The sequence below is a fragment of the Camelus bactrianus genome, chromosome 15, assembly GCF_048773025.1.
Source record: "Camelus bactrianus isolate YW-2024 breed Bactrian camel chromosome 15, ASM4877302v1, whole genome shotgun sequence".
In the NCBI taxonomy this organism is placed as follows: Eukaryota; Metazoa; Chordata; class Mammalia; order Artiodactyla; family Camelidae; genus Camelus; species Camelus bactrianus.
In genome coordinates this window covers 15,098,004-15,124,339 of record NC_133553.1, presented here as the reverse complement: position 1 = coordinate 15,124,339, position 26,336 = coordinate 15,098,004, and the positions used below count along the sequence as shown (strand labels likewise).

General features: G+C 52.6%; 1 protein-coding gene across 4 annotated transcripts; it reads left to right on the top strand.

Moving 5' to 3' along the window:
• Positions 1-5,977: 5,977 nt before the first annotated feature.
• ADI1 (acireductone dioxygenase 1) lies at positions 5,978-18,266 on the top strand. 4 transcript variants are annotated; one of them, XM_074341607.1, is made up of 4 exons: positions 5,978-6,217; positions 7,986-8,105; positions 15,555-15,734; positions 16,948-18,266. In XM_074341607.1, exons 1-4 carry the CDS (start codon positions 6,098-6,100, stop codon positions 17,065-17,067), a joined length of 540 nt encoding a protein of 179 aa, XP_074197708.1. In that variant the 5' UTR covers positions 5,978-6,097; the 3' UTR covers positions 17,068-18,266. The 4 variants fall into 4 exon arrangements, with proteins under 4 accessions (XP_074197708.1, XP_074197710.1, XP_074197709.1 ...); XM_074341609.1 differs by lacking the exon at positions 5,978-6,217 and adding an exon at positions 6,456-6,566; XM_074341608.1 differs by lacking the exon at positions 5,978-6,217 and adding an exon at positions 6,456-6,587.
• Positions 18,267-26,336: the final 8,070 nt, after the last annotated feature.

The following is a 26,336-nucleotide window of genomic DNA, read 5'->3' as shown; positions in this document are numbered from 1 at the left end:
TTTGTAAAATATGAGTATTTTTCATAAAAATGTTATTAACATGTAATGCTACCATTGTTATGTTTACATGAACTAGTACATAAATGCTTAACTTTTTTTCTCATTTTCAGTTGCTAACATGAATGTTAGTAGGCAGAACTCACGTAAGCAAGAGCCCCAGGGGGTCCCGCACACTTGCAGGTGAAGCAGGGGCTAAAAGCAGCGAGAGGGGGTTACGTTCAAGCAGAGCCGTGTTAGTCCTCGGGGAGGAGGAGCTGGAGGTCCACGACCGTCCACCTCCGTTTCATTAGCTCGTCCCTCTTGTCCTGCTCCAGACACCCGGGAGGGTCCGTGTTGGCAAGTACCTGTCTCGGGTCAGGCTCAGTGAGTGTCAGCCTATTCTTTGATCTCTGGTCTTCAAAACAACTAACTATGAACTTTGGGACCTAATTCTCCCGTTCTGGACAGCCTCTGGTTCCTGGAATCCGGGAAATATCCTTATGTGACCCAAGTGGAATTTTTCTTTCATTCTTATTAAGAGAGATCATGAATGGAAGAGCTCAGCTCATAACAAGCACTCAAGAAATGCCATTCACTATTATTGGGACATACTAATAGTTACTGTTCTCGGGGCTGAACTCTCCCTCGGGACTTTTTTATCCTTTATTTTTTTTGTGTGGGGGGAGGAGGTAATTAGGTTTATTTATTTTTATTTATCTACATTTAATGGAGGTGCTGGGGATTGAACCCAGGACCTTGTGTATGCTAAGCACATGCTCTACCACTGAGCTATGCTCTTCCCCCCATGCCTTTAAACCATTTCCAGCCTCTGGCTGGGCCCTGCAGCATTGAGTAAGGACAGTAAGGAGATGTATTAATGCGGGCACCCTCTGGGGCACAAGCCCTACGTAAGACCCTTGAATGGGGGTCTCTGAGTGTGACCAGTACTTAAATTACATGACGAAAGTGAAAAGGTTTTGCAGATGTAACTAAGGCTCCAAACCCCTCAACGTTGAGTTAATCAAGAGCTTATCTTTGGTGAGCCTGACCTCATCAGGTGAGATCTTCCCAGAAGAAGGAATTCAAAGAGATAAAGAAGCTGCTGGTTTGAGGGCTGGGGTTGTATGTAGCTCAGGGGTAGAGCAGATGCTTAGTGTGCACGAGGTCCTGGGTTCAATCCCCAGTGTCTCTGTTAAAGGGGGGCGGGGAAGCTACTGGTTTAAAGAAGGAAAAGGAATCTACGTCTATGTTGTGGGTCATTTGGCAGCTTCTGGACACTGAGTGGCTCCTGGTCAACGGCAGTTGGTAAATGGGTCTCAGACTCACAGCGCAACTTCTGCCAACAGCCACGTGAGCCTGGAAGAGGCCCCCTGCACAGAGAGCATGCAGCTCCAGCGACACCGCGACTGCAGCCTTGGGAGACCCTGGGCAGAGGCGGTCAGACTCCCCACCAAGTGCAGGTACGAGGAGCAGCCCGAGAGAAACAGAGAACAGAGAGGGCTCTCAGCACCTGCTCTAGGTCGTCGGCCACTGCGGTCGCATGAAAGGAGGACGAGGCTCCCTGTGCTTTGGACAAACCAGCCCCTGAGACAATGGCTAGATGTCCGTCTCAGGAAGGATTTTAATGACCCCGTGTGCTAGCATCTTCCCCTGTGTAGAAAAGCACGAAATCACTAACTTGAGTTATCTGCTTTCTGAATTAGCAGAAATCTTTTTACCAAGATGTATGCTTGGCTGCCCGGATTCTCTAGCCAACAATCATGTACACGCCAGGCTGTTGTCCTCAGTGAGGTCCCCAGACAGAGCTGAGAGTCGCAGCTCTCATGCTGTGTGTTTTTCTTTCCGTTGACATTAGGGTGATAAATTCTGGTCACAAAACATATTCTTGGGCTGCTGCCAGCTATTCGGGAGGAAGCAGCTCAAGTTCAAAAGACCCCCGTTCAAAGGAGGGATCCCGTGGGGCAGCGCTGAGCACGTGGAAGTCACGAGGGCGGTTCCCATCAGACTCTGCCTGCTTGGACCGAGGCTGGCGGCCAGCGCCGGGTTCCCTGACCATTCTTCAGGGCATCCCAATCACCTTGTTTTTCCCAAGTATGCTTTTTATGACATAAAATCGCTTTTTCTCCCTACTCCTGAATAGGAAAAAAAAAAAAAAGACATCTGCTTAAGATCCAGGCGGAGAAACAGTGATACAGGACTGTGCTGTGCAGCAGCAGCCTGGGGGCAACCGGAGGTGCCCTTCCAACTCCAAGATGCAGTGATTCCCCGACTGAGGGAGACCAGCACCGTTGCTTCCTGCGCTGTATTTCGCGGAGATGTCCGTGTGCTTCTGGGCTGACGTAACCTTGAGCGAGTGAGCTGAGCCTCCGGTGCCTCAGTTGTCTCCTCTGGATGGATGATCAGGAGTGCCTCCCTTACAGGGGGCGTGAGGGGTGGATGAGGCAGCTTGTGTCCCGCCTTCACAGCATGATGCAGCATGTAGAGCTGGCACCTGGCACTGTTTTCTAGGGAAAGACAAGAGGCATTAGACTTGGGGGAGGAGGGCGGCCGCTGTCACGCCGTGAAGACTACTCGGAGCGTTCTCGTCACATACCTTCTGTTTTCATTCAGCAAACTTTTTTTTAAATTTAATGTACCAGGTACTGGACATTGTTAGACTAGTAAGACACTCTCTGGCCCCAAGATACAAATAGGCATCAGCAATACAAGTGCATTCATGCTGCAGGCACCACAAATGGGGCTGGCGGTCCTGGGGATAAATCAGCACAAACAAGCGCCAGGAGCTGGGCTTAACGGGGAGGCCTCCTCGGCCGCTCAGGGAGGGTCGGAAAGGACCCCTCTAAGGGAGGGGTATTTAAGCTGAGGATGGAGGGACGCAGGACGGCAGCGCTTGGAGGAAGGATGAGATTAGGAAGGAAGGTGGGAAAACTGCTTGTCAAAGGCCTGGAGGGAAGGAGACCAGGGTGTTCGCAGAGCAGAGAGCAAGCCGGGGGCGGGGGCCCGTCCCGAGCCAGGACAGAGTTAGGAAGGGGGGTTAAACCAGAGAAGTGACATGACCCAGTTTCTGTTTTTATTTATTTATTATTTTTTAATTTTCATTTTTCCAATTTCATTCCTCTTTATTTTTTAAAAATAACTTTGTTGTGGTATAATTTCCGTACAGTAAACTACACGTCTGTCAGATGTACAACCTGACAGATTTTGATAGATGTATACACTCCTGAAACTACCGCCACAATCAAGACAGCTCACATGTCCATCCCTCCCCAAGGGGTGCAGATTTCCAACTCCCAATTTATCCCTTCCCACCTCCTTTACCCCCTGGTAACTGTAAATCTGTTCTCTCTGTCTGTGAGTCTGTTTCTGTTTTGTAAATAAGTTCATTTTTGTCTTTTTTTTTTTAGATTCCACATATGAGTCATATCATATGGTATTTTTCTTTCTCTGTCTGACTTACTTCACTTACTATGATGATCTCCAGGTCCATTCACATTGCTGCAGATAACATTCTTTTATTTTTTATGGCTGAATAGTATTCCATTGTTTAAATATACCACATCTTCTTTATCCAGTCATCTGTCAATGGACATTTAGGTTGTTTTCATGTATTGGCTATTGTAAATAGCGCTGCTGTGAACATTGGGGTGCGTGTATCTTTTCGAATTTTTTTCCCACATATATGCCGAGGAGGGAGATTGCTGGATCATATGGTAAGTTTATTTTTAGTGTTTTAAGGAGCCTCCATACTGTCCTCCATAGTGGCTTCAGCAATTTACATTCCCACCAACAATGTAGGAGGGTTCCTTTTTCTCCACACCCTCTCCAGCATTTATCGTTTGTGGACTTTTTAATGATGGCCATTCTGACTGGTGTGAGATGATACCTCATTGTAGTTTTGATTTGCATGGCTTCTGTTTTTAAATGCATGCTCTGCATAGAATGGATCGCAGTGAGCAAAGGTGGAAGCAGGCTGTCAGTCTCAGTAGTCAGCGCCACCAGGCAAGAAGAGGAGGAGTGGGGACAGAGAGAAGTGAGCGGACTTGTGATGTGTTCTGAAGGTCAAATCCACAGGGTTTGCTGGTAGCTTGGACTCGATGTTGAGGCTGAAGGAGAGGAAACAGGGAAAGCCTAGACTTCCAGATTAGGGCGCTTGGTGGTTGCTGCCGCTGTTCATGGAGTCGGCAAAAGCTGGGGACAAACACGTGTGTATGTTCTGGCCGCGTTAGTTTGGACGTACTTATTAGCTGTGTACGTGGCAATGCCAAGTTAGACACTCAAGCCGGGTTCTTGAGAGGTGCAGGCTGGGGTGTGGATGTGGGAGGCATCAGCATACCATGGACCACAGAAGGACACCTTGTGTGTGTGGATGGAACAGGACAAGGAGAGCCCTGGGACATCATAGTGTTGTGGTCACATTGGGCAGAGCAGGAAGAAGAACTGGGAGGGAGTGAGGGACCAGGGAGGGGGTGGCTGTGATGAAGTTGCTGGTAAGGACAGAAGTGCGGGCTTGGATCTGGCCACACGGGGAGTGGTGAGAACTGCAGCTTTACTGGTGCGGGGTAAGGAGAGCAGGAGGTGCAGAGTGCAGAAGGAAAACCGGAGCGATGTCCAAGGTGGGATCCTGAGGGATTAGCGGTTACCGTCAAGTGAAGGGCTGGAGAGGCGGGCTAACGAGGATGCAGGAGCGGTATCTGCAGTCCCTGGAGCGAGAGAACAGAGCTGCAGTACATGGGCGCTTTCCACACAGGACTCCTCGAGGTTCCAGTCCATCTGTGCTTTGGGTATGTGCTGACCTACAGCAGTCTGCCTTCAGTCCCAGAGGTTTTCTAGTTTCTTGATTCTATTAGAGACTGGGGTGAATGGCTGACATAACCTGATCTTTTCTGATGATTGCTTTGCAGAGATAAAAACCCAGACTTATTGACCAGCTGGATATTTTTCCCCCTTTTCAACTAAACTGATTAGAAATTCAAGGACTGGGAAGGGGAAGCTTGTTTTTATTCTAGGACATAATATTATATGAGGAAGGGAGACAGGATGAAAAGAGGGAAAAGGAGGCAATTTAAAGTTAAAGGGTAGGGGGCAGGGGTATAGCTCAGTGGTAGAGCACATGCTTTGCATGCACGACGTCCTGGCTTCAATCCTCAGTACCTCTATTAAAATAAAAATAAATTAAAAAAACCGAATGACCCCCACCCAAAATTTAGTAAAATAAAAAAACAAAACCAAAGGGTAGTATCACAGACTGTTGATACTGTAAATCCCGGAGGATGGTGAGGAGCACAGTATCCCACCCTGAGTGACGCCTGGGGTCCTCTGTCGTGACTTGATAGGGCTTCAAGCCACAGCTGTGTCCTATAGCGGTGGCATGCGCTTAACAAAAATCATTTTGGGGGGGGGCATTTGCTTTCTTTACTGTAAAACATAAATTGTTTAATCTCAACATAAATTGTGTCCCAAGATTGTTTCTGGATGTTCAGGGGGCTGTAGAGTCAACCGCCGGAGACATCTGCGGCGATTGACTATGGTGAATTTTCCCAAGCCCAGGCACCTGGGAAACAGTGCCGGCCAAGCATCCCCCACCTTGTGTACTGCAAAACGGCCCCTCCCCCGGATGACGCAGGCTGGGGACGGCCTGTTCACAGAGGGCCTTGACAGACACAGACTCCAAATTCCCCCTCTATTGACAGCAACGGGTGGACTGTTTGCCCCACTTTGGCTCAGCTCCGTGTTGTCACCAGGCCTGAGCCGAGTCCGCGGGCAGCCCTCGGGGACACGCGCCGTGCCCCGGAGCCCGCCCGCGGGCAGGGAAGCCCGCAGCGTCCCGGGGCCTCCGAGCGCCGACCCGCCGGCTTTCCCGGCCCTCCCCGCGGGCGCGCGGGTTAAGCCCCCACCACGGCGGGGGGCGTCTCCCAGGCCCCGGCACCGCCCCGGGTCGGCGGGGAAGGGAGGGGAGGGGAGGGGCTGGGGGTGGGGAGGGGAGGGGCCGGGGGTGGGGAGGGGGCGGGGCGGCCCTGGGGGCAGGTCCCGGGTTTCAGGCCCGGGGGTCAGAATCCCGCCAGTGCAGGTCCCAGCGCAGGTCCGGGAGCAGGTCGCGCGCAGCGTCCCCGGCCCGGCCATGGTGCAGGCCTGGTACATGGACGAGTCGGCCGACGACCCGAGGCTGCCCCACCGCGCGGAGCCAAACCGCCCGGTGGGTCTGGAGCAGCTGCGCCGGCTCGGCGTCCTTTACTGGAAGGTACGCGGGGCCCGGCGGTCGCGTGAGGGGAGGTGCCCCGGGCGGGCGGGAGACGCCTCCTCTCAGGTCCTCTGAGCTCCCGCGCACACCTCGTGGGACAGGCCGCGGCGTGCTGCGCATGCTCAGTGGCGGGGCCGGGTTGTTGGCCTCGAGGCGCGCTGCGCATGCTCAGTGGCGGGGCCGGGTTGGCCGCGGGGCTCGCTGCGCATGCTCAGTGGCGGGGCCAGGTTGTTGGCCTCGGGGCGCGCTGCGCATGCTCAGTGGCGGGGCCGGGTTGGCCGCGGGGCTCGCTGCGCATGCTCAGTGGCGGGGCCGGGTGGTTGTCCTCGGGGCGCGCTGCGCATGCTCGGTAGCGGTTGGCCGACTTCGCGTGAGGGCTTGGGAGGGTGTGAGGGGTCAGCACGTGGAGGGTCCGGGACAGGCGGGGCCCTGTCGGGACGGTGGGGTGGGCGTCGTGCGCGGCCGGGCTGAGTTGGCGCCTGGGGCGGGGCGGGGCGGGGCGGGAAGAGGGTCCGGGTCCCCCCGGCTGCGGTGGGCGCCCCTCGCGAGGCCCCGCGGAGCCCAGGGGGCCGCGCGGCCCCCAGAGCAGCGTCATGTCCATCTGAGAGTAAAGTTAAGTGTGCTCTACAGTAAACTCTGGTTTATCTTCAGTCCAGCAATCAGGAGGCTCACATTACTGCACTTCGGGGTCTCGTCCGTCTGAGCTCAAGAGCCAGAACGTATCCGAGGATGAGACAAGATGTTTCAAAAGGCGTCTTTTGCGTTGTTCCATGAGCGCAAACTCGGTTCTCCTCCCTGCGAGCTCTGCCCTGAGCATGAGGCAGAGGGCCGTCAAAGGGCGGCTTTGTTTCCTCTGTGCGTTTTTACTGAGTAGCAGCCGTGGTTGACCAGTGGCGACAGACGAGCGTCTTTGTGGCTCTGCTGTCAGGGACACGCTGGGGCGTAGGGAGCTGTGACACACCCGCAGTGTGAGGTGGATTGTTTTAGTGCAGTGTGTGTCACGTGGAGATGGGCTAATTTTGGGAGTCGTCTTTGTAGGAGTTAATGTATTGTTGACAAGTATTTTGAGGTGCTCTGGAGTTTGCTGCTCAGTAGTTGTAGAATATGCATTTCATTGCAAAATAAGGCAAAATAAGCCAAATTCTTTGCAAGGGTGGGGGACCATGAAGCATCCAGTATTTCTGAAGAGCAGCACATAATCCTGTTTGGTTTAGAATAGAGATTTTTTAAAAAACAGAAAATAGGGACAGAGAAAAGAAGCTGGGGCTAGTGATAGAAGGCCTCTTGTCTCCGCCTGATGAATGTGGGTTTTATTGGTAGGCTCTGAGGGCTTCAGACGTTTTGTCCCAGGGAAATGCTGTAGAGATCAGTTATACTTCCAGGGTGGATTGGCGGTGGAGGATCAGGACGTGGTGGTGGTGGTGGTGGTGGCTGCGGCGGCGGTGCCCTTGGACAGGCTTGAGGTGGTGAGAGCTTCTCCTGGGCCCCGGCAGTGGAACCAGAATTAGAAAACAGAATCCCCCAGGAAGGACTGTTGGAGGGAAGGGAGGTGGGAATTAAACAGAACTGCGTTTTTAAAGCTGTTATGGAGAATGAGAAAACCATTAAAAAGAAATAGGGGAAGGAGGGGCAGAAAGGTTGGTTTAGGACTGACAAAGGACTGGGTAGTAAATCTGGAATGTGATCATACTGGAGATGCAGAGAGAGAATGTTTCTGTGTGTCTGTATTCACGTGACCTCCTTTCTGTTGCTGTTTAAACTCTTTTAGCTGGATGCTGACAAATATGAGAATGACCCAGAACTAGAAAAGATCCGAAAAGAGAGAAACTATTCCTGGATGGACATAATAACCATATGCAAAGACAAGCTGCCAAATTATGAAGAGAAGGTAAGGGAGCTCTGGGTTACTTGGAAAGGGGAGTCGTTATATGTGTTACCAATAAACACAAGCTTTTATTTCTTTATTAATGTCTTCATGTGGGTTTTGTATCAGAGTAATGCTGGCCTCGGAGAATAAACTGAGAAATAGTCCCTCCGTTTCAGTTTGTTTGGCAGAGTTTGTGTAGGATGGTTTTATTTTTCCCTTAAGCGTTTGGCAGATCAGCCCTTGGAGCCGTGTCGGCCTGGAGCTCTGTTTGCTCCTGGAAGGTTTTTAGCTCTGAATTCAGTTTCCTTACTAGCTATGGGACTATCCAGATTAGCTGTGTGGTCTTGAATGAGCTAAGTAGTTTGTGTCTTTCAGGGCATTTGTACATTTCACCTGAGTTGTCAGATTTATTGGCATAAAGTTACTCAGAATATTCCCTTATTATCCTTAAAGTGTCTGTAGAATCTGTAGTGCTGCCCCCTTCATTCCTGATGTTGGTAATTTGTGTCCCCTCTCTCCTCTTCCTGAGTCTGGCTAGAGGTTTATCAGTTTTATTGATCTTCCCAAAGGACTTTTGGTTTTGTTGGTTTTCTGTTTTTCTGTTCTCTGCTTCCTTGTCTTTATTTTCCTTGTCTTTATTTGCCTTTTTCTACTCACTTTGGTTTTAATTTACTCTTCTTTTTCTAATTTCCTAACGTGGGTGCTGAGGTCATTAATGTGAAACCTTCCTTCCTTTTTAATGTAGGTGTTCAGTGCTGTAAATGTTCCCCTGAGTGCTACTTTAGTGGCATCACACAGATTTTGTTTGGTATTTTCATTTTCATTCAGTTTTATTTATTTATTTAGTTTTGTTTTCTTCTTCTGCTGCTGCTCCTCCTCCTCCTCCCCCTCCTCTCCCCCCTCCCCCCCCATGAAGATACTGAGGATTGAACCCAGGACCTCATGCATGCTAAGCATGAACCCTACCGCTGAGCTATACCCTCTTACCCTTCATTCAGTTTAGAACACCTTCAAGTTAATTTCCTTTTTGATTTCTTTGAACTATATGGTTTTCTTGATATGTGTTAGTTTCCAGTTATTTGGGGACTTTTCCAGAGATTTGTCTTTTATTGCTTTCTAATTTAGTTCCACTGCAGTGAGAGAATGTATTTGTAAATATGTTGAGACTTGTTTTATAGGCCAGAATGTAGTCCATCTTGGGGAATGCTCCATGTACGCTTGAGAAGAATGTGTTTTCGGGCTGTTGTCGGTTGAAGTATTCTTGAATGTCGATTATATCTGCTATTCAGTTCAGCTGTATCCTTACTGATTTTCTGCCTGCCGAACTTGTCATTTACTGATGGGTGGTGTTGAAACTCCAACTATAACAGTGGATTTGTCTATTTCTTTTCAAAGTTCTGTTAGGTTTTGCTTTATGTATTTTGAGGCCCTGTTGTTAGATGCATACATGTTCAAGATTGTCATATACTCTTGGAGAGTTGATTCCTTTGTCGTCATATAATATACACCTTCATCCATTATGCTTTCCCTTGTACTGAAGTTGGCTTTGTCTGAAAGTAATATAGCTCCTTAATCTTCCTTTTGATTCGTGTTAACATGGTGCATCTTTCTCCAGATCTTCACTTTTAACCTATTTATGTATTTATATTTAAAGTGGGTTTCCTGTAGATGGCATATAGTTGAGATGTTTTTTGTTTGTTTGTTTTCTATCTGTTCTGATGGTCTCTGTCTTTTAGTTGATGGATTTAGACCATTCACATTAAATTGATTATTGATATGGCTGGATTGTTATCGACCATATTTGTAACTTTTAATTTGTTACATTTTCCTTTATTGTTTAAAAAATCCTCCCCTCTTTTTCTGCCTTGTCTGGTTTTAATTGAGCATTTTATATGATTTTATTTTTTTGTTCTCTTAGCTTACCATTAAAAAATGTTTTTAGTTGTTGCTTTAGAGTTTGCAGGATACATTTACCATATAACTAAGTGTTCACAATCGCTCTATCCTTTATAACATTGCTGTCATTCATTTCACTTACTGATATGTCATAATCACCCAATACACTATTACTATTATTATTTTGAACAGTTATCTAATAGATCAGTTAAGAATTACAAAATGAAAAAATTTAAAAACTCTTATTTCTTTAATTTCCTTCCTTTATGTAGATTTGAGTTTTAGATCTATATCATTTTCCTTTCCATTTGAGAAATTCTTTCAACATTTCTTACTAGGGAGGTGTACTGGTGGTAAAGTCCCTGTTTTTGTCTGTCTGAGAAAGGCTTTATTTCTCCTTCACTTTTAAAGGATAATTTTACCAGGTATACAGTTCTAGGTGGGTTTTTCTTGCCTGCTTGCATGGTTTTGGAGACATCTGAGGTAATTCTTAGTTTTGTTCCTCTATAGGTTAGGTGCTTTTTTCTTTCTGGCTTCTTTCATGATTTTTGTTTTTTCTTTTGTTTTCTGCAATTTTAATATGACAAGCCTAGGAGTAGATTTTTTTGTATTTAGTATACTTAGTGTTTTCTGAGTTTCGTGGACCTGTGGTTTGATGTCTGTCATTAATTTTGGAATGTCCTTGGCCATTATTATTTCAAATGTTTTTTCTGTTCCTTTTCTCATCTTCTATTTTTGGTATTCCAATTATATGTATATGTATGTGTGTGTGTGTCTGTGTGTGTGTATATGTCTGTATGTGTGTGTGTATATATATATATATGTGTATATATATATATATATATACACATATATATATACATATATATGTGTGTGTTACACCTTTTGTAATTATTCCATGGTTCTTGGCCGTTTTCGTTTTTGGATGTTTTCTTGTTTTTTTTCTCTTTGCACTTTAGTTTGGGAATTTTCTTCTGACGTATCTTCAAGTTCACTGATTCTTTCCTCCACTGTGTCCAGTCTACTAATGAGCCCATCAGAAGCATTCTTCATTTCTGTAACAGTGTTTTTAATCTCTAGCATTTTTGTTTTGTTTTATTTTGATTCTTTATCAGAGTTTCTGTCTTTCTGCATACATTACCCAAATGTCCTTGCATGTTATCCGCTTTTCCCATTAGAGCCCTTAGCATTTTAATCACAGTTGTTTTAAATTCCTTTTCTGGTAATTCCAAAATGTTTGTCATATTCCAGTCTGGTTCTCATGATTGCTTTGTCTCTTCAGACTGTATTTTTCCTTAACTTTTAGCTGCCTTATCATTTTTGGTCAAAGCTCGAGTGCTGTCTTTTAAGAACTGAGGTAAACAGACTTCAGTGCAGTGGTCTGCGTTACCTGGGTGTGAGTCATGCTGTGCTCAGTGTTTGCTGTTGCTGTAGGTGCCAGAGGCTTTGAGCACCTTCATTTGTGAAATACTTTTTCTGGGTTCAGAATTCTAGGTTGGCAGTTTTGCTTTTAGTGCTTTAACAGTGCTGCTCCACGTCTCCTCGTGCGTGTTGTTTCTGATGAGAAACGTGCTGTCATTATTAGTTTTGCTCCTCTTACATACTGTGTCCTCTTTTCTCTTGCTGCTTTTGAGAGTTTCTCTTTATCCCTGGTTTTGAGCAATTTCATTAAGATGTACTTGGTGTAGTTTTCTTCACAGTTCTGTGTTGTTGAATGACCTGGGTGTGGGTGTATCGTTTTCAATTGATGAGGAAAATTTTCAGCCATTATCTCCTTAAGTATTTTTTCTGCCCCCTCCCTTTTGTGTATAATTAAGCAAAAATAGTTTAAATGTTCATTAGGCCATTTGAAATTGTCTCATAACGTCCTGATACTCTGTTCATTGTTTCCATTCTCTTTTCTCTGTGTGCTTTGTGTTGTATAGTATCTTGCTAGGTTTTTAAGTTCACTACCCTTTTCTTCTTCTTTTTTTTAAACTAATCTTTTCTTCTGCAACGTCTAATCTGCAATTCATCCCATCCAGTGCTTTCTTCATCTTAAACATTGTAGTTTTCATCTCCAGAAGCTCAGTTTGGGATCTTTTTGTTTTTTAATCTTCAGTGTCTTTATTTTACTTTTTGAGAATATTTAATATAATTATAATAATTGTCTTAAGGGTCCTTTTCTGTGTCAAGTCTGAGTGGTCTTGGTTGATTGACTTATCTTCTCATTAAAGGTCATGTTTTTGTGCTTCCTTGAATGTCTGGTGATCTTTGATTGGATGCCAGACGTTGTGTTTTTGTTCTCTTGGGTGCTGAATATTTTTTTATTGGTATAAATAGTCTTGAGTTTTGTTCTGGGAGGCACATAAGAAACAATTATTGGAAACAACTGGGTCCTTTTGGGTCTTTCTTTTAGATGTGTTATGTAGACCACACTGGCGCTCAGCCTACAGCTAACTGTGCCCCAGGACTGAGGAATGATTCCTCTGTGGACACCACACAAAACCTCATGAATAGTGAGGTTTTCCAGCCTGGCTGGGGGGACGGGCACTATTCCTGGACCTGTGTGAGTGCTGGGCACTGTTACCTCTAATCCTGAAGAATCTGAATGGTCCTTTCTCCAGCCTCAGGTGATTTTCCTGCACACAGGCCTGTACTGAGCAGGGCGATCAAGTGAACATGGAGTGGGAGGGCCTCTGCAGGTGTTTGGGATTTTCTCTGTGAAGCTCTCTGTCTTGCACACTAGCTCCCTTGGTCTCCTCAGGTTCTCCGCTCTGCTGTTCAGCTCGGGGCGCTTGCCTGGGCTTCCCCTCCCTGCAGCACGGCCCGGGAGCTCTCTCAGGGGCAGACTAGAGCAGGTGCAGGGTGTAGTCACCTGCTGGCTGTGTCATGGCTCACGTTCTTCCCTCTCCTGACGTCTGGTGTCTTGCGGATCATGATGTCGTGTCTTCTGTTTGTTGTGATAGTTGGAGGTGGGAGGGGACGTCGAGTTTCTGCTAACCCACCTTCTGTGGACGTGGAAGTCAGGACTTTTTGAAGTTCTTAGTTTTGTGGTGATTCCCAAGTGCTGATTAATAAAGACGCTCACTGACCTGTGGCAAGGTGAGAAACAGACGCAGAAAGGTTTTAGTAAGGCTGAATGTATTCAGGTAACAGGCCTTTGCTTTTGAGATGGTTGTCTTTGCCTTTTCAGCAGCAGGTGACTCCGTCGTGAAAGGACAGTGAGATGGACGCTGTCTCAGAATTTTGCTTTCTTGACGAAACTTGGCAGCTGCGTTGTCCTGACCCTTCCTTTCTCGTCCTGCTGAGCTCAGAGCTGTGAGGCTGCGGCCTCAGGTCACTCGGTTTTAGCCTCTTGAGTGATCGCTTCCTGTGGTCATGCTGGTAAAGCCAGCCCAGACCCAGGTCCTCCTGGCCCCAGGCTCTTCCTGCTGAACCCACCGTGAAGGCTCCCTTGACCCAGACGGTTCCTCCACTAGCTTGGCGTCTTCTGGGTGTGTTCTGAAAAGAACGTCTAAGTCAGTCAGACAGCACGGCCACGTTGAGCTGAGAGTGGAAGTCGTGCGGTAACACCGACGTCGTCTAAAGGTAGAGGTGCTGTCTGGGTCTCATCTCCTTAACTGTGTGGAACTTTCCTTGCCGATCAGAGCGCACGCATTATAATACCTTACAAAATGACGGCGTTTGCCACTGAGGGTTCTAACGAGTCACGAGATTCTCTTGGATTTAAATGGTGGTTCTCAGGGGGGAGGGTGTAGCTCAGTGGTAGAGCGCGCGCTCAGCGCGCATAAGGTCCTGGGTTTGATCCCAGTACCTCCACTAGATAAAAACAAACAAATCTCATCACCTCCCCCACAAAAAGAACGAAAAGAAAAAAAAGGGGTGTGTTTTCACTTGGAATGTAGATTTCCTGTCTTCCCAGCAGCGCTTCGCCTGCATGGAGGGGCTCACGCACTGCTGACGTTAGGGGTTCGTCAGATGGCTTTTACCATCATCACCGCCTGGAACAGTGTCTCTCCCGGAGTAAAACCCTGTTCCTGGTGGAGGCTCATCGCCCTTGTTTTTCTGAAGCAGACTTCCTCATTTTCTGCTCCTCTCGTGTTTGTCCTGGGTTTCCTGGCGGTCAGGCTCGGGTTGGGCATTTTTGGCAGGAATCCTGCACAGATGGTGTCCTGTCTGCCCGGCGCACGCCGCCGGGAGGCACCGGCTGTCCGAGGCCGACGCCGCTGACGGTGAGCTTGTTACGCCGCAGTCCAGCAGGTTCTCTGTTGACCGTCTTCCCTCTGTGACTAGTAAGAGGTTGTGGACAGTTACTTTTCAACGCTGAATATCTGTTTCCTATCAACCTTTGACTCAGTGTTTTCAGTGAATCTTGATGATGCTTGCCTGTGTCAGTTCTCCCTGTCAGGGCTGTGACCACGGTGACCTTCCCGCTGTCACCCTCCGGGGTGGCGTCGGCTTTCTGTCACAGGAGCGCTGTTCTCTCCTGTCGATTTGCATCATTGTGGGATGTGAGCCCTCTCTTCCTTAGGTCTGTGGTCTGTGCTGCCGTGATCCATTTTGACATTCAGATGGTCCCAGGTGTGGCACACGTGGGCCTCTCCGTGGCTCCGGCCCCCCGGACACGTCCCTATCTCTTTAGTGGTCACCTCTGACCTCCCGGATCAGCGTGTTCCAGGCTTGTCTGCTTTCCTGATCTCAGCGAGTATCTTTACTCTTGTTGTAAGTGGTGGTTTTCCAAACACTTACGGATTTTCCAGAAATTTGTAAATATCATACAAGGAAAGCTTTCAAACACTCCTGTGCAGGAAGGAGGCCGAGAAGTGGGGGACTATAACAAGGCAGGTGGAGTAAAAGTTCCATGGTGAGGGTTATGTGGGTGTTCACTGTAAAATTCTTCCAACTTTTCTGCATGTTTCAATACTTTTATTATAAAAAGTCAGGGGGATAAAGACCTGAAAGACGCAAAAGGAGATTTGAGCAAATAGAAAGTGTGTATGGAGATGGTGATGGCCGTCCTCAGGTGCACATGTGGCTTCTGATCCGCCTGTGCAGTCAGTGTGACTGCCGTGTGTGTGTGATCCCGTGATGGTGTGTGATCCGATGATGGTGTGTGATCCCGTGATGGTGTGTGTGCATGTGATCCTGTGATGGTCTGTGATCTGATGATGGTGTGTGATCCTGTGATGGTGTGTACCTGTGATCACGTGACAAACTGTGTGTGATCAGCGTGACTGCCGTGTGTGGTGAGTTAAGAGCAGGCGCCAGCATATCTGTGTGGGAACTTGGCCCTACACATCCAAGCTGTGTGACTTTGGGCTGGTGACTTAGCCTCTCTGAGTCACATTCCCTCGTCTGTCAGATGGGGGAGACAGCCCCTGAGTGGGTGATTACGGATGAAACGCTGGCTGTGTGGCCGGCCCGGGCTGAGTGCTGCTCGCTCAGGACAGGCTTCCCAGCACATTCTGGCCCCTGCCCCCCACACCTAGAGTCAGGCCCCTCGTCTTCCCGGAGCGCCTGTCTGCCCGCGCTGCTCTGGGCTCGGGGCCCGGGGGCCCCGCAGACTCACGCCCCCTCCCCCCCCCGCTCTAGATTAAGATGTTCTACGAGGAGCATTTGCACCTGGATGACGAGATCCGCTACATCCTGGACGGCAGCGGCTACTTCGACGTGCGAGATAAAGAGGACAAATGGGTGCGGATTTCCATGGAGAAGGGCGACATGATCACCCTGCCCGCTGGGATTTACCACCGCTTCACGCTGGACGAGAAGGTGGGGCCCTGCCCTCCATTTTAGGTCTGGTCTGTGCACAGAGGCCAAACGCCCGGTTCTGCTGCTTGAGGACGACCCCTTTGTGGGTGGGGGGCCGGCAGCTGGGCAGGGGCCCGGGGTCGGGGGGAGCAGGGGGCACCCACGTTCGCACACACACCTGGGCACGTGCAGACAGGCCCACGGGAGGCGTGCAGGCCTCGTGGAGTGCATGTGTCTACCTGGCGGTTTGTGCAGGGGTCCAGCTTTGCGAGGGTCCCTGGTTACTGCTCCATTGTCATTTTAGGGCGTTTCAGTTTGGGCCTCAGCAGTCGAGCCCTGTGGTCGTAGGGACCGGTGGCAGGACAGAAGGAAGGGAGTTCCCAGGTTCTCTGCACATGATTTAGACAAATGTGAGACTCAAGTATAATTTTTGAGTAGAAAATAAATGCACTTGGGGGAGGGTATAGCTCAGGGGTAGAGCGTGTGCTGAGCATGCACAAGGCCCTGGGTTCAATCCCCAGTCCTCCATTAAATGAGGGAAAAAAAGTAAATAAACTCAGAATTATGAGAGCATGTGCAAGGAAGAGTGGCCCTCTCAGCCCCGTTCCCTGCCCCCTAGCGTCTCTCCCCGAAAGGAACAACTCTGAGAGCGGTGCCGCACGCGGCCAGGTGAGTGGGAGCCCGTCCTCTCCCCTCTGACACGGCGCTGGCGGCCTTCGTCCCTGGGGCTGCGTCCCCTCCTGCTCCCTGTGCTGTGGGGTCGGGCCAGCCGGTGGGGTCGGGGGAAGCGCTGGCTCCTGTCCCAGCCGTGACCCCAGCTGCCGGACGTTTCTTGATTCAGCCACCGGGTGGGTCCCTGACAACAGGCACCTCTGCTGGTTCTGGTTCTTTGTTGTCGTAAACATGCTGCGATCAGGAGCCTCCCGGGCCTGCCACAGCGCACCGCGTGCGTCACCTGCAGGGCTGGTCCTGGGGGCGCACAGGTGCGCGCATTTCTAGTTGTGATGCCGCTGTCCTCCCTCGTCGGCAGCAGCTCGAGGGCCTGCTGGCTGGGAAGGGGGGCTGCACCCGAGCTTCACAGAGGGAGTGGGGTCCTCCCTGAGCTGGAGCCGCAGACGCTTGGCACCCTGAGCACATGGCAACACGAACTCTCAGGACCAAGTGTGATGGAGCACGGGGATGTCACCTTGATAGCTGGTGTCACCACCGCTGGCTGTGCTTGTGTGTTTTCCAGAACTACGTGAAGGCCATGCGGCTGTTCGTGGGAGACCCGGTGTGGACGCCGTACAACCGGCCCGCTGACCACTTGGAGGCCCGGGGCCAGTACGTGCAGTTCCTGGCGCAGACAGCGTAGCGGGGCCCCCTTGCGAAGGCCCCGGGTGCGACAGCAGCGGCAGATCTCTCACGTCCTCCTCGCTTTTACATTGTAGATTTGGGCGGGTGAGCTGTTATTTGATCAGGTGTGTTTTCCTGGAAGGAGCTGTAGCGCTGATTTGTGCTTGGAAACTGTGGGAATCTGGGCAAATCCATTCACTTTCTCTGGTTCAGGATGAGAGGTCCAGCAGCCCCCGGTCAGCACACGCCTTCACTCTACCCCAGTCTCAGCTCCCCGCACGCGGCCACCTGGCTGCCCCGTCTGGACCTGGTTCTTGGACTGGAAGTAGATGCCAGGCGAGGCTGTGCCCGCCTTGTGAGGGGGTGTGACAGTGGTGATGGGGTGGCCAGAGAGACGCCTTTCTCCCAGACCCCGGGGCAGCAGACTGGGAGCCCTGGGGGCGAGCCGGGGTGCATAGAGCGCAGGCTGTTTCAGAAGGGGAGAGAAAGGCCATGCAGTGCGGGGGCTGGGTGCTCAGGTTGGAGTAAAAGGAGGTCCACACTCCTAGACAGTGTGGGCCGTCACCGGCAGAGGCGGGAGCAAGAGAGGCGCCACGAGACATGGTGGTGGTAGCTTTTATGGGCTGCGGAGCTTCATGTGCTAACACGTGGGAGGACCATTCCAGCCGCCCTGGGGCGGGGGCTGGAGTCCCAGGAGTTGGGCCACGCCCACTCCGACCTTTTGTGGGCAGCCTCAGAGCCGTAGTGGCGCCTGTGGGCGTGTTACTTACTGTGGTGATGTGTCACAGTGGGCGCGTAATGAAGCCCAAGGTCTGCTGGAAGTCGGATCTCCCGCCGTCTTGAGCCCCAAGGCCAGCTGGGGGCTGGCAGCATCTCCCGCCATCCTGGTGTTAAGTCACTGTCACTTCCTGAGTGGCTGTGCCTGTCCCTTCCCTCCTGCCCCATCCCCCTCAGAGGTTTTACTCCCATAATCTGTTGGGGTGCAGAGGGGTGACGGTCGGTCTTCTGAAACTGCTTCTGGGCTGAGCAGGGGCGTGGACCCCGCCTGTCAGGGGTAAAAGTCTCTGGATGCCTAATGGGGGGGGGGCCAGGGCGGGCCGGCCTGCTGCTGGGGCCGAGGGCAGAGTGGGCGGAGCCCGCGCGGGGCCATCGTCCGCTGTGGGGCTGCTGTGCTTGTGCCTCTTTCTTGTTCAAAATAAAGTCGCTGCCTTAATTTTACGCTTGTGACGTGCAGTTACCTTGTATTCTGGTACCTGTGGCTCATTGAAGGCTCTCCATTTAGACCTTTGTGTGATGCATGTAATTAATATACATCTCGTTCACTTGCTCCACGTGAGACTCCTAGTTTAAAGTCCCCATGATCGTCACAATCAGGCCTTTGAGTTTTAACAAGAAAGCTTTTTTTTTTAGTTAATAATTCTGAGATACAGTTGTGCCTAATTTGTTATAGTCATAGAAAACCCCATGGTAATCTCATGGTTTTTTTCTTTAATTTTTTATTAAAGTGTAGTTGATTTACAATGTCAGTTTCAAGTGCACAGCAAAGTGATTCAGTCATACACACACGTGCACATGTATTTTCTTCTCGGATTCTTTCCCGTGATATACCATTACACCTGCTGGGACATCCCCTGAGACTGACTCTCCCTGTTTGTGGACCTCCCGGGGCTTCCCTTCCTCCTCGCGGATAAATGAAAGACGACCCCATTCCACAGTCACCCACAGCTTTGAAACAGCGGCCAGCCGTGTGCGCCCGCGGGGCTGGGTGCTGGCGCAGAGCGGAGGGACCCACCTTCACCTCTGTGAAGTCGCTTTGCCTGTTGCTTTTACTATGTGTGTGTGTGTGTGTGTGAACTGCAGGGCTGCGTGTGCAGGTCACAGACACAGCCTGGGGTGGGAGGGCTCACTGGGGGCTTGGCGGAGAAGCAGGAAAGCCTGTGCAGCCCCCAAGACCGGGCATCGATGTGACAAGAAGCTTGTCGGGGGTCTCCGGCCCCAGGAGCACAGCTGGGAGCAGCGTTCCCACGGCCTGGATTGCCGGCTTGTGGCCTGGGGACAGGGATGCTGACATCAGCCAACAGGACCTTGCCGTCCCCAGGCCTGGCTCAGTCACTCAACAAAAGGGGGGAAGAAAAGAGCCTCAGGGCCAGACGTCGGGGAGGGTACAGTCCTGAAGTCCCGAGCCCCCCGTCTGCTGGGAGGAAAGAACTCGGGGGGAGGAGAGGTTCCCGGGCTCTGTCTGGGGCTCCTGGAGTGACCCTCAGGATCCCGGCCCTCCCACTGCCCGGTGCGACCTTGGGGCTGGTGACAGGCATGCGTTCATGTGCTTCTGGGGCATTTTGGATGGTGGGCTCCCAGCTGACTTCTGTGAAGTGCGTCCTTACACCCAGGTGTCCTCAGCTGGGAAGCACTGCGCGAGTCACGCCGGGGCTTGGTGCCGGGGTCCCCGGGCCGGGCTTGGCTTCGCCTCACTGAGCCGGAGGGGCCTTCCCCTGTGTGCTGCCTGTGAGTGGAGCCTGCGCTCCGACGCCCGGGCTCGGCGCCCTCCCCGGGGGGGCGGTGTTTCCTTGCTGCCTTTTGTCAGCAGCAGCTGACGGCCTCGGGTGGGCGTTCCTCATGACCTGGGGGTCTCTGCCTCCTGAAGACTAAACATCAGGGTCGGCGCACATGGTAGAGGACTTGGGTCTGTCTCCGCGCGGCCCTGAAGCCAGCGAAATGATAGGAAGGACTTTTTAAAAATTAAGTGTAGTGGTTTTGAAAATATACCTACAGATTCTCTGACAAATCCTTACCTCAAAAGGTGGACCCGATTCTCCCTTGTGCATGGTGGTCCCTTGCGGTGACTTGGCTCTCGTGGGGAAGATGTGGCGGAGGGAATGCATGGTTTCCTGCTTGTCCTCTATCCCTCCTGGGGAGGCAGCTGCCACGTAGAGGGCGCCCAGCACCACCGCCTCGCTGGGTGGGAGCAGCTCCTCCCGCCCCAGTCGAGCCTTCCGCTGACGGAGCCCCCGCGACACCTGGGCGGCACTTCACGGGGACCCGGCACCCCTGGCTCAGCACCTCCTGATTCCTGACTCAGAAATTGTAGGCAGTGATAAGTTTATTGCTTCGTTATTGCCTTACAACATTGTTTTAAGTCGCCAGCTTTTGCAGCAATTCTGTTATGCAGGATTGATAATGGATTAAGCCCGCTCCGCCTTCACCTGGGAGGTGCTGTCAGTGGGTCCAAAATTCTGAGAAAGAGAAACAAACAGAATCTGAGTGGAGGAGAACGAGACAGGAACCGACTGCTCGTCCACAGCCAGACGCCAGACACAGCAAGCGAGGCCTGGAGGGTGGTCCCCGGGCGGTGAGAGTGCTGGTCCCTCTGGCTGTGGCGTCTGCGGGGCCCTGCGGCTCCTGGCTCATGTGCAGGAGCCCTTGAGGCCGGAGGGCCTCCCGCTGAGCACGTGGAGGCTGCTGGGCCACGGTGGGGGGTGGGTGGCAGGAGGGCGGACCCCCATCTCAGCTCAGACACTGACCTCATGCTACCCAGGACCGCGAGTCTATACAGCGTTCACCGTGTGATCCCTTCTGTTGTCCTGTTGGGGCTCTTTCCTGCAGCTCTTTGTTGCATGTCAGAAACGCGACGTGAAGGGGCTTCTCCCCCCGGGGACTCAGGCCATGCAGGACCCGTGGGCGTGCATCTGGGTGGTGGGTGGGAATGCCACCCTCTGCCTGCAGGTCGGCTGTATTCTCCACTGCAGATAAGTGGGGAGCTTGGTGTAGACGGTGTTGGGGACTCACCTCCCACATCGCACTACCAGAGCAGGGACTCTGCCCAGCTCTGTCCCCACGCTTCCATGTGTTGGGGGTGTCTGTGACTCCACCTGGGTGGGGAGCTCTGATGAGGCGACAGGGTCACACGGCGCCTTAGTGCAGGGGCAGCCACGGGACACTGTCCCAGGTAGCGTCCCCACATGCTGAAGGGGGACCAGCTTGAGGATTCAGCCCCAGTGTTGTGTCTGGACTGGTGGGACAGAGGGGTCTCCTGCATCCTTGCAGGGAGAGAAACCGCAGCCTTTATCGCTTTGTCAGAGGAGCCCGTCCCCCTCGGTTCTGAGATGCGTCCTCCCCAGCCCCGGGCAGCCTGGGCAGCAGGGGAGACAGTGCAGTTTAGAAGAGGACAGAGACACCTTGGGGTGGGAGTGGATCAGGATCTCATGCCTAATTTGGGGGCTGCAGCTCCGGATGAAAATGGATGTCAGCATGGCTTTGCACCTGGGGTGTTTATCGCAGGGGCACCTGCTGCCCCCGACCTCCATGTAGTCACAGAACTGCCCCTACCCGAAGCGTGGGGACCAGAGCCGGGTACCCCCCGCCCTCTCCCCTCTGGAGCCATCCTGACACGGGGCCGAGCCCTGTGTCTCCGTTGGCTCGGGCTCCCCGTGTGGAACACAGCAGACCCGGATTTCCCAGAGCTCTGGGGGCTGGAAGTCCGAGGTCAGGGTGCGGCATGGCCGGGTTCTGGGGAGGACCTCTTCTTGGCTGTGTCCTCGTGGGTCAGAGGGAGAGCCAGCCCTGGAGCCTGCTTTATGGGGGCACCATCCTGTCCTGGGACCCCTCCCAGAGGCCCCACCTCTTAAGGCCATCGCACTGGGGACCAGGGCTTCATCCCATGGTCTGGCGGGACACAGCCCACAGCTCACCCACAGTGAGCACTGAGGAGCTTCCCTGTGGAAAACAAGTTCAGGACCTGTCTGTGGTGGGGACAGCAGCCTGTGCCTCCCCGAGCGGTGAGCAGCCCGTGGTGGAACCAGGGGCCTTCCCCCGGCCGCTGCGGGAGGGTGCTTCCCACCCCCAACTAGAAACTGACCAGCAGCCGTCCCACCAGCGCTTGGTCAGAGCCCTGGTCCTGTGCCCGAGATGGGGGGGGGAGAGCTGATTGGGAAGATGTCTGAGTGTACGCGGGTGGGTGTGCGTGCAAGGGTGCCCCGGACCGGGGTGCTGGGGACTCCCAGCGTCCACCCTGCCCGCCTGCCTGGGGGGCCCTGAGGCGGGAGGAGCTGGGTGGGGGCTGCAGCTGGCCCTGCTTGGTTGGGAGGACCTTCGGCAGCTCCCTGGGAGCAGGTGATGTGTCTTCTCTGAGTTTCCAGTGTTCTCGGTTTTCGGCCTCTGGAAGTCTTTCTCTTTCAGAGCGTCCGTCCTCTGAAATGCGGTGGTGGCACTGGAAGCCGCTGGGCGGGGGACGCCCAGGCTGGGGGTGGGGGGACGCCCAGGCTGGGGGTCGGGGTGGGCTTGTGCTGCAGCGCAGCGCCTGCGTGCACAGCGACCAGGTCCGGAATGGAGCCTGCTCGTCTAAGGAAAGGTGCCCTCCACCCGGACCCCTCGCCTTTGCCTTCCTTTGTTACTGTATTTTAATACCTTTATTTCCCCCCAAAATCACCTGCCCTGAAACCCAAATAGAATCTCATCTGGTTGATACAGGAGCCTAGAAAAGGACATTCAATCAGATCAATACGATTTGCTTTCACATGTGTTTTTCTTTGGTCTGCACCATCGTTAGTGAATCCCAATGGCCGTCTGGTGGGGCAGGACGTCATTGGTGTCGCTGTGGAAGGACACGGAGGGACACAGGACTCGGACGCCCAGCAGAGACGGGCGGAGGCGCTCCCTGGAGGTCTGTCCTGCGCCGCACCCCCCACCCCCCATCTGTAGAGGTAGTCGGTGGGGGTGGGGTGGGGCGGCGTCTGCTAGGACCCGAAAGCACGAGAGGCTGGTTGTTTCCTGCGATTTAAACAGTCCGCTCTGACCCACACATGGATGCTACCAGCAGGTGTCGTGGGTTGAATACTAATCACCGAAACTGCGCGTCCGCTGGAACCTCGGAACGCGCCCTTATCTGGGAGCGGGCTCTCTGCTGACGTGACTGGATGAGGCTCTCACCGAGACCATCCTGGGTGAGGGCGGGCCCTGAGCCTGAGGTCCGGCGTCCTTCTCAGAGGGAGAGACACCTCTGCGAGGACCCAGGCGGGGGTTGCACTGGGGTTCGGACGTCTGGCCTGAGCGTGAGACAGGAGACCTCGGTGGTTTGCAGCTGCTACAGCGGCTACAGAAAACTAACAGTCTTGTTCCCCATTCTTCAAATGAGAGCCCCGCGGCTCCGAGGGCTCAGTGCCCACCCAGGGCCCCAGGCTGGTTGGGTAAGGTTGGGCCCTGGGCTGGGTGTTGACCTTGTGGTGGGGGTGCGGCTTACGGGGGAGCCGGCACACCTACGGGGGCAGGAGGTGGGCCTGGGCGCTCCCAGGGGCCCTGGGCTGGCATCTGGTGGCTGGCCCGCCTCTCAGCCCTTTCCCCGTGGCCGCCTGGCCTTGTGGTTCTGCTCCAGGGACGTCTCTGTCTCTGCGCCCGTCACTGCCCCCAGGCCCTGCAGCACAGGGACACCTGGGTCACGTCCTAACTAAAGAACCCTTAGTTGAGGCTTCCTGACTGGTGGCCGGTGTCCACTCTGCTGTCCGGCCACACATGGCCACCCTGGGATCGCAGTCACCCTCTGGGTGCCCGAGTGTTGTCTTCTGGCCCGTATCCGCGTGGTCTCCCCAGGGTGTCCTTCGTGGGCAGTCCTGGCGTCTTCCCGGCTGAAGCGAGTCTCCCCTGCTCCCTCTCCCGCCCCGCCCAGAACCCGCCAAACTCCGTGCTCTTCTGGAGTAACTAGGGGAGCTCACTGTGGGGACGGCGCCCACACCCCAGCACGGCCCTGCGTGAGGGTCCCTAACAGTCCGAGGCGCTCCCTGATTGGCAGTAACTGAAAAGGTTGACTCCGTCTTCTGGGAGGGGTCGTGGGTGTGGGGGAACTGGTGTGTGTGTTTATACCTGATTTGCTCATAAATGCCCAGCACGTGAATAGCACACGCGTGAGCCTGTGTGATCTCAGACAGGTGTGGTATCCACATTTTACACACGAGAAGCTGGCCTAAAGCCCAGGAGGTCACTTGGTCACTGGCAAGCAGGGCCAGACAGCATGTGGCCACAGGCTGGGTTTACCTCTTGTCTGGCCTCAGAGCCTCACCTGGGAACAGCTGGCAGGAAGGAGGGGGGGACGGGAGCGGGTACCACTCGACCCTGCGCTGGTGAAGGAGGAAGTGCGGGCCCTCCGTGCCCACCCCCACCTCCCAGAGGGAGGGGGCCCCCTTCCTGGCCCAGTGGGAGCTCGGGGAAGGGAGGGGCCGGCCCCCCTCTGCAGGTGAGGGCGGGAAGGAGGGACTGCCCCACTCTCACAGGGGCCTGCCTGTGAGCGGTGTCCCCCCGCGTCCTCTTCCTTGCTCTCTGCTTCTTTCTCCTGCAGGTGGGACAAGGCTCAGGACCCGTGGGCCTCTGCCCCTGCCTCCCCTCCGGAAGGTTCATCTCCGTGGGTAATCATCCCACAGGGTGGCGGGTGGCCCCTTCACCACTCCACCCGGCCTCTCCAGTCTGTCAGACCCTCGCTGTTTCCATGATTGAATCTTCACATTATGTTCATTTCTGTGCACGTTTGTTACATGTGTTCAGTGCTGCCCAGCAAAAATTTAATGGGAGACACACATGCAATTTAGAATTTTCTAGGAGCCACGATAAAGTTTTAAAAAAGATCTTACTTTGAACGATAGATTTAATCTAACATACGGGTCGCTTTAGCAGGTAATAATGTAAGATTCTCTCAGTACTAGTGAGAGGTTCTTTCACATGTTTTGTGCGGCCTCTGGGGCACCCTGACGCGGGACCCGCCACGCTCTCGTGCCCCGGGTGGGTGGCTGTGGGCGCTGGGCCTCAGTGCACAGCCTGGGGCTGTCCTGGCCCTTGGCGCTGTCCGTGGTCCTTACGCACCGCCTGAGAGTGATGACGGCCTCCGCCTGGAGGGTCGGCTGTGTGGACCGGGTGTGGTGACCGAAGCCCATGAGAGACAGGGTGGTCTGTGCGCCCTGCACTGTCCTCGGCCGGCCGGCCAGCCAGGCCTCGCCCACGGTGTCAGCGCTGCTCCCCACAGCTGGTGAGGCCCCAGGGGGCAAGCTCCCCCGAGAGTCCCTGTGTCCTGATGCAGGACTGGGAGGGACCGTCTCACTTCTGTGGCACAGAAACTTGGCCGGGAGGCCAGCAGAGCCAGTGTTCTAGCCAGCCCGGTGGTGGGAACCGTCCTAAACTCGTCCTCAGTCACTTTGTACTTCCAGAAATTGAGGTAAAACTTAAGGATAACATAAAAACACCACTCTGAAAAGAAGACTAGCCCTGCGGACACGGTGAGTCTCCCAGGACCCCCTTCCTCACTCCGTGGGGACGTCACTCTGATGCGCCCGCGGTCCCGCACCTGTCTTCACCCAGTTCTGCAAACATGCACCTACAAATGTATATTTTCCTGTACCTTTAATATAAATGGCACTTCATTGTATATATAATTCTAACCTTAACTATTCCAGAAGCGTTTACGTATCCCTGCATCACTATGTGCAGCTCATTCGCCTTAATCGCTGTATTTATATATCATTAAATTACAGAGCACGTCACACTTTCACTACGATTTTTAACTCACTTTCTTTTAAAGGCAAAATACTTACCAATTTTGATGATTTCCTTTGGTTATAAAAACAAAATACACACAAAATACACACATACTCATTATGTGGAAAAATCTGAAGTTCAGTCATAGAAGGGAAAATTAAAATGCCCTTTTATGCCCATCTGTCCTGTGACTAGTTAACACTTAATATTACTTTTCAGCCCTTTCTAGTAAAGTTTATTTTTGCAATTACTTATGTAAATACACATTTCTTTTGAGTATTTTTCCATGTCATTAACTTTTTAAACAATACGATTTTAGTATTTTAAATAATATGATCTTAATATTGCATAAACTCCTTTTAGGAATATGTGGCAATTAATGAATGAAACCACTCTCCAATTTTTCAGTATTTTACTATTATAAATAAAATTTTTGACTCAATTGCCAATTTCTTTTCCAGAAATGCCGCATCTCTTTCCTTGCCTACAAGCCAGCTCTGAGCGTGTGTTCTGACGAGGCTCACCCATCTCAGGGACCCGAGAGGCCCTGGGGTGGAGCTGGATGGGCACAACCCGGCCTCCCGCCTGGTGTCTGGCTCAGCCCGATGGGGGTGTGGGGGCCGTGCTCATTCCTCCACTCGCGGACTTCACGGAGGTGGCCCGAGAGACCTGGGGGGACTCACCTGAGCAGGAGGAGGGCTGCATGGTCCCAGCTGAGTTCTGCCCTTTCCGGGCAGGGCGGGCTCCAGCCTCTTGCTGGGGGGTGCTGGCACCTCT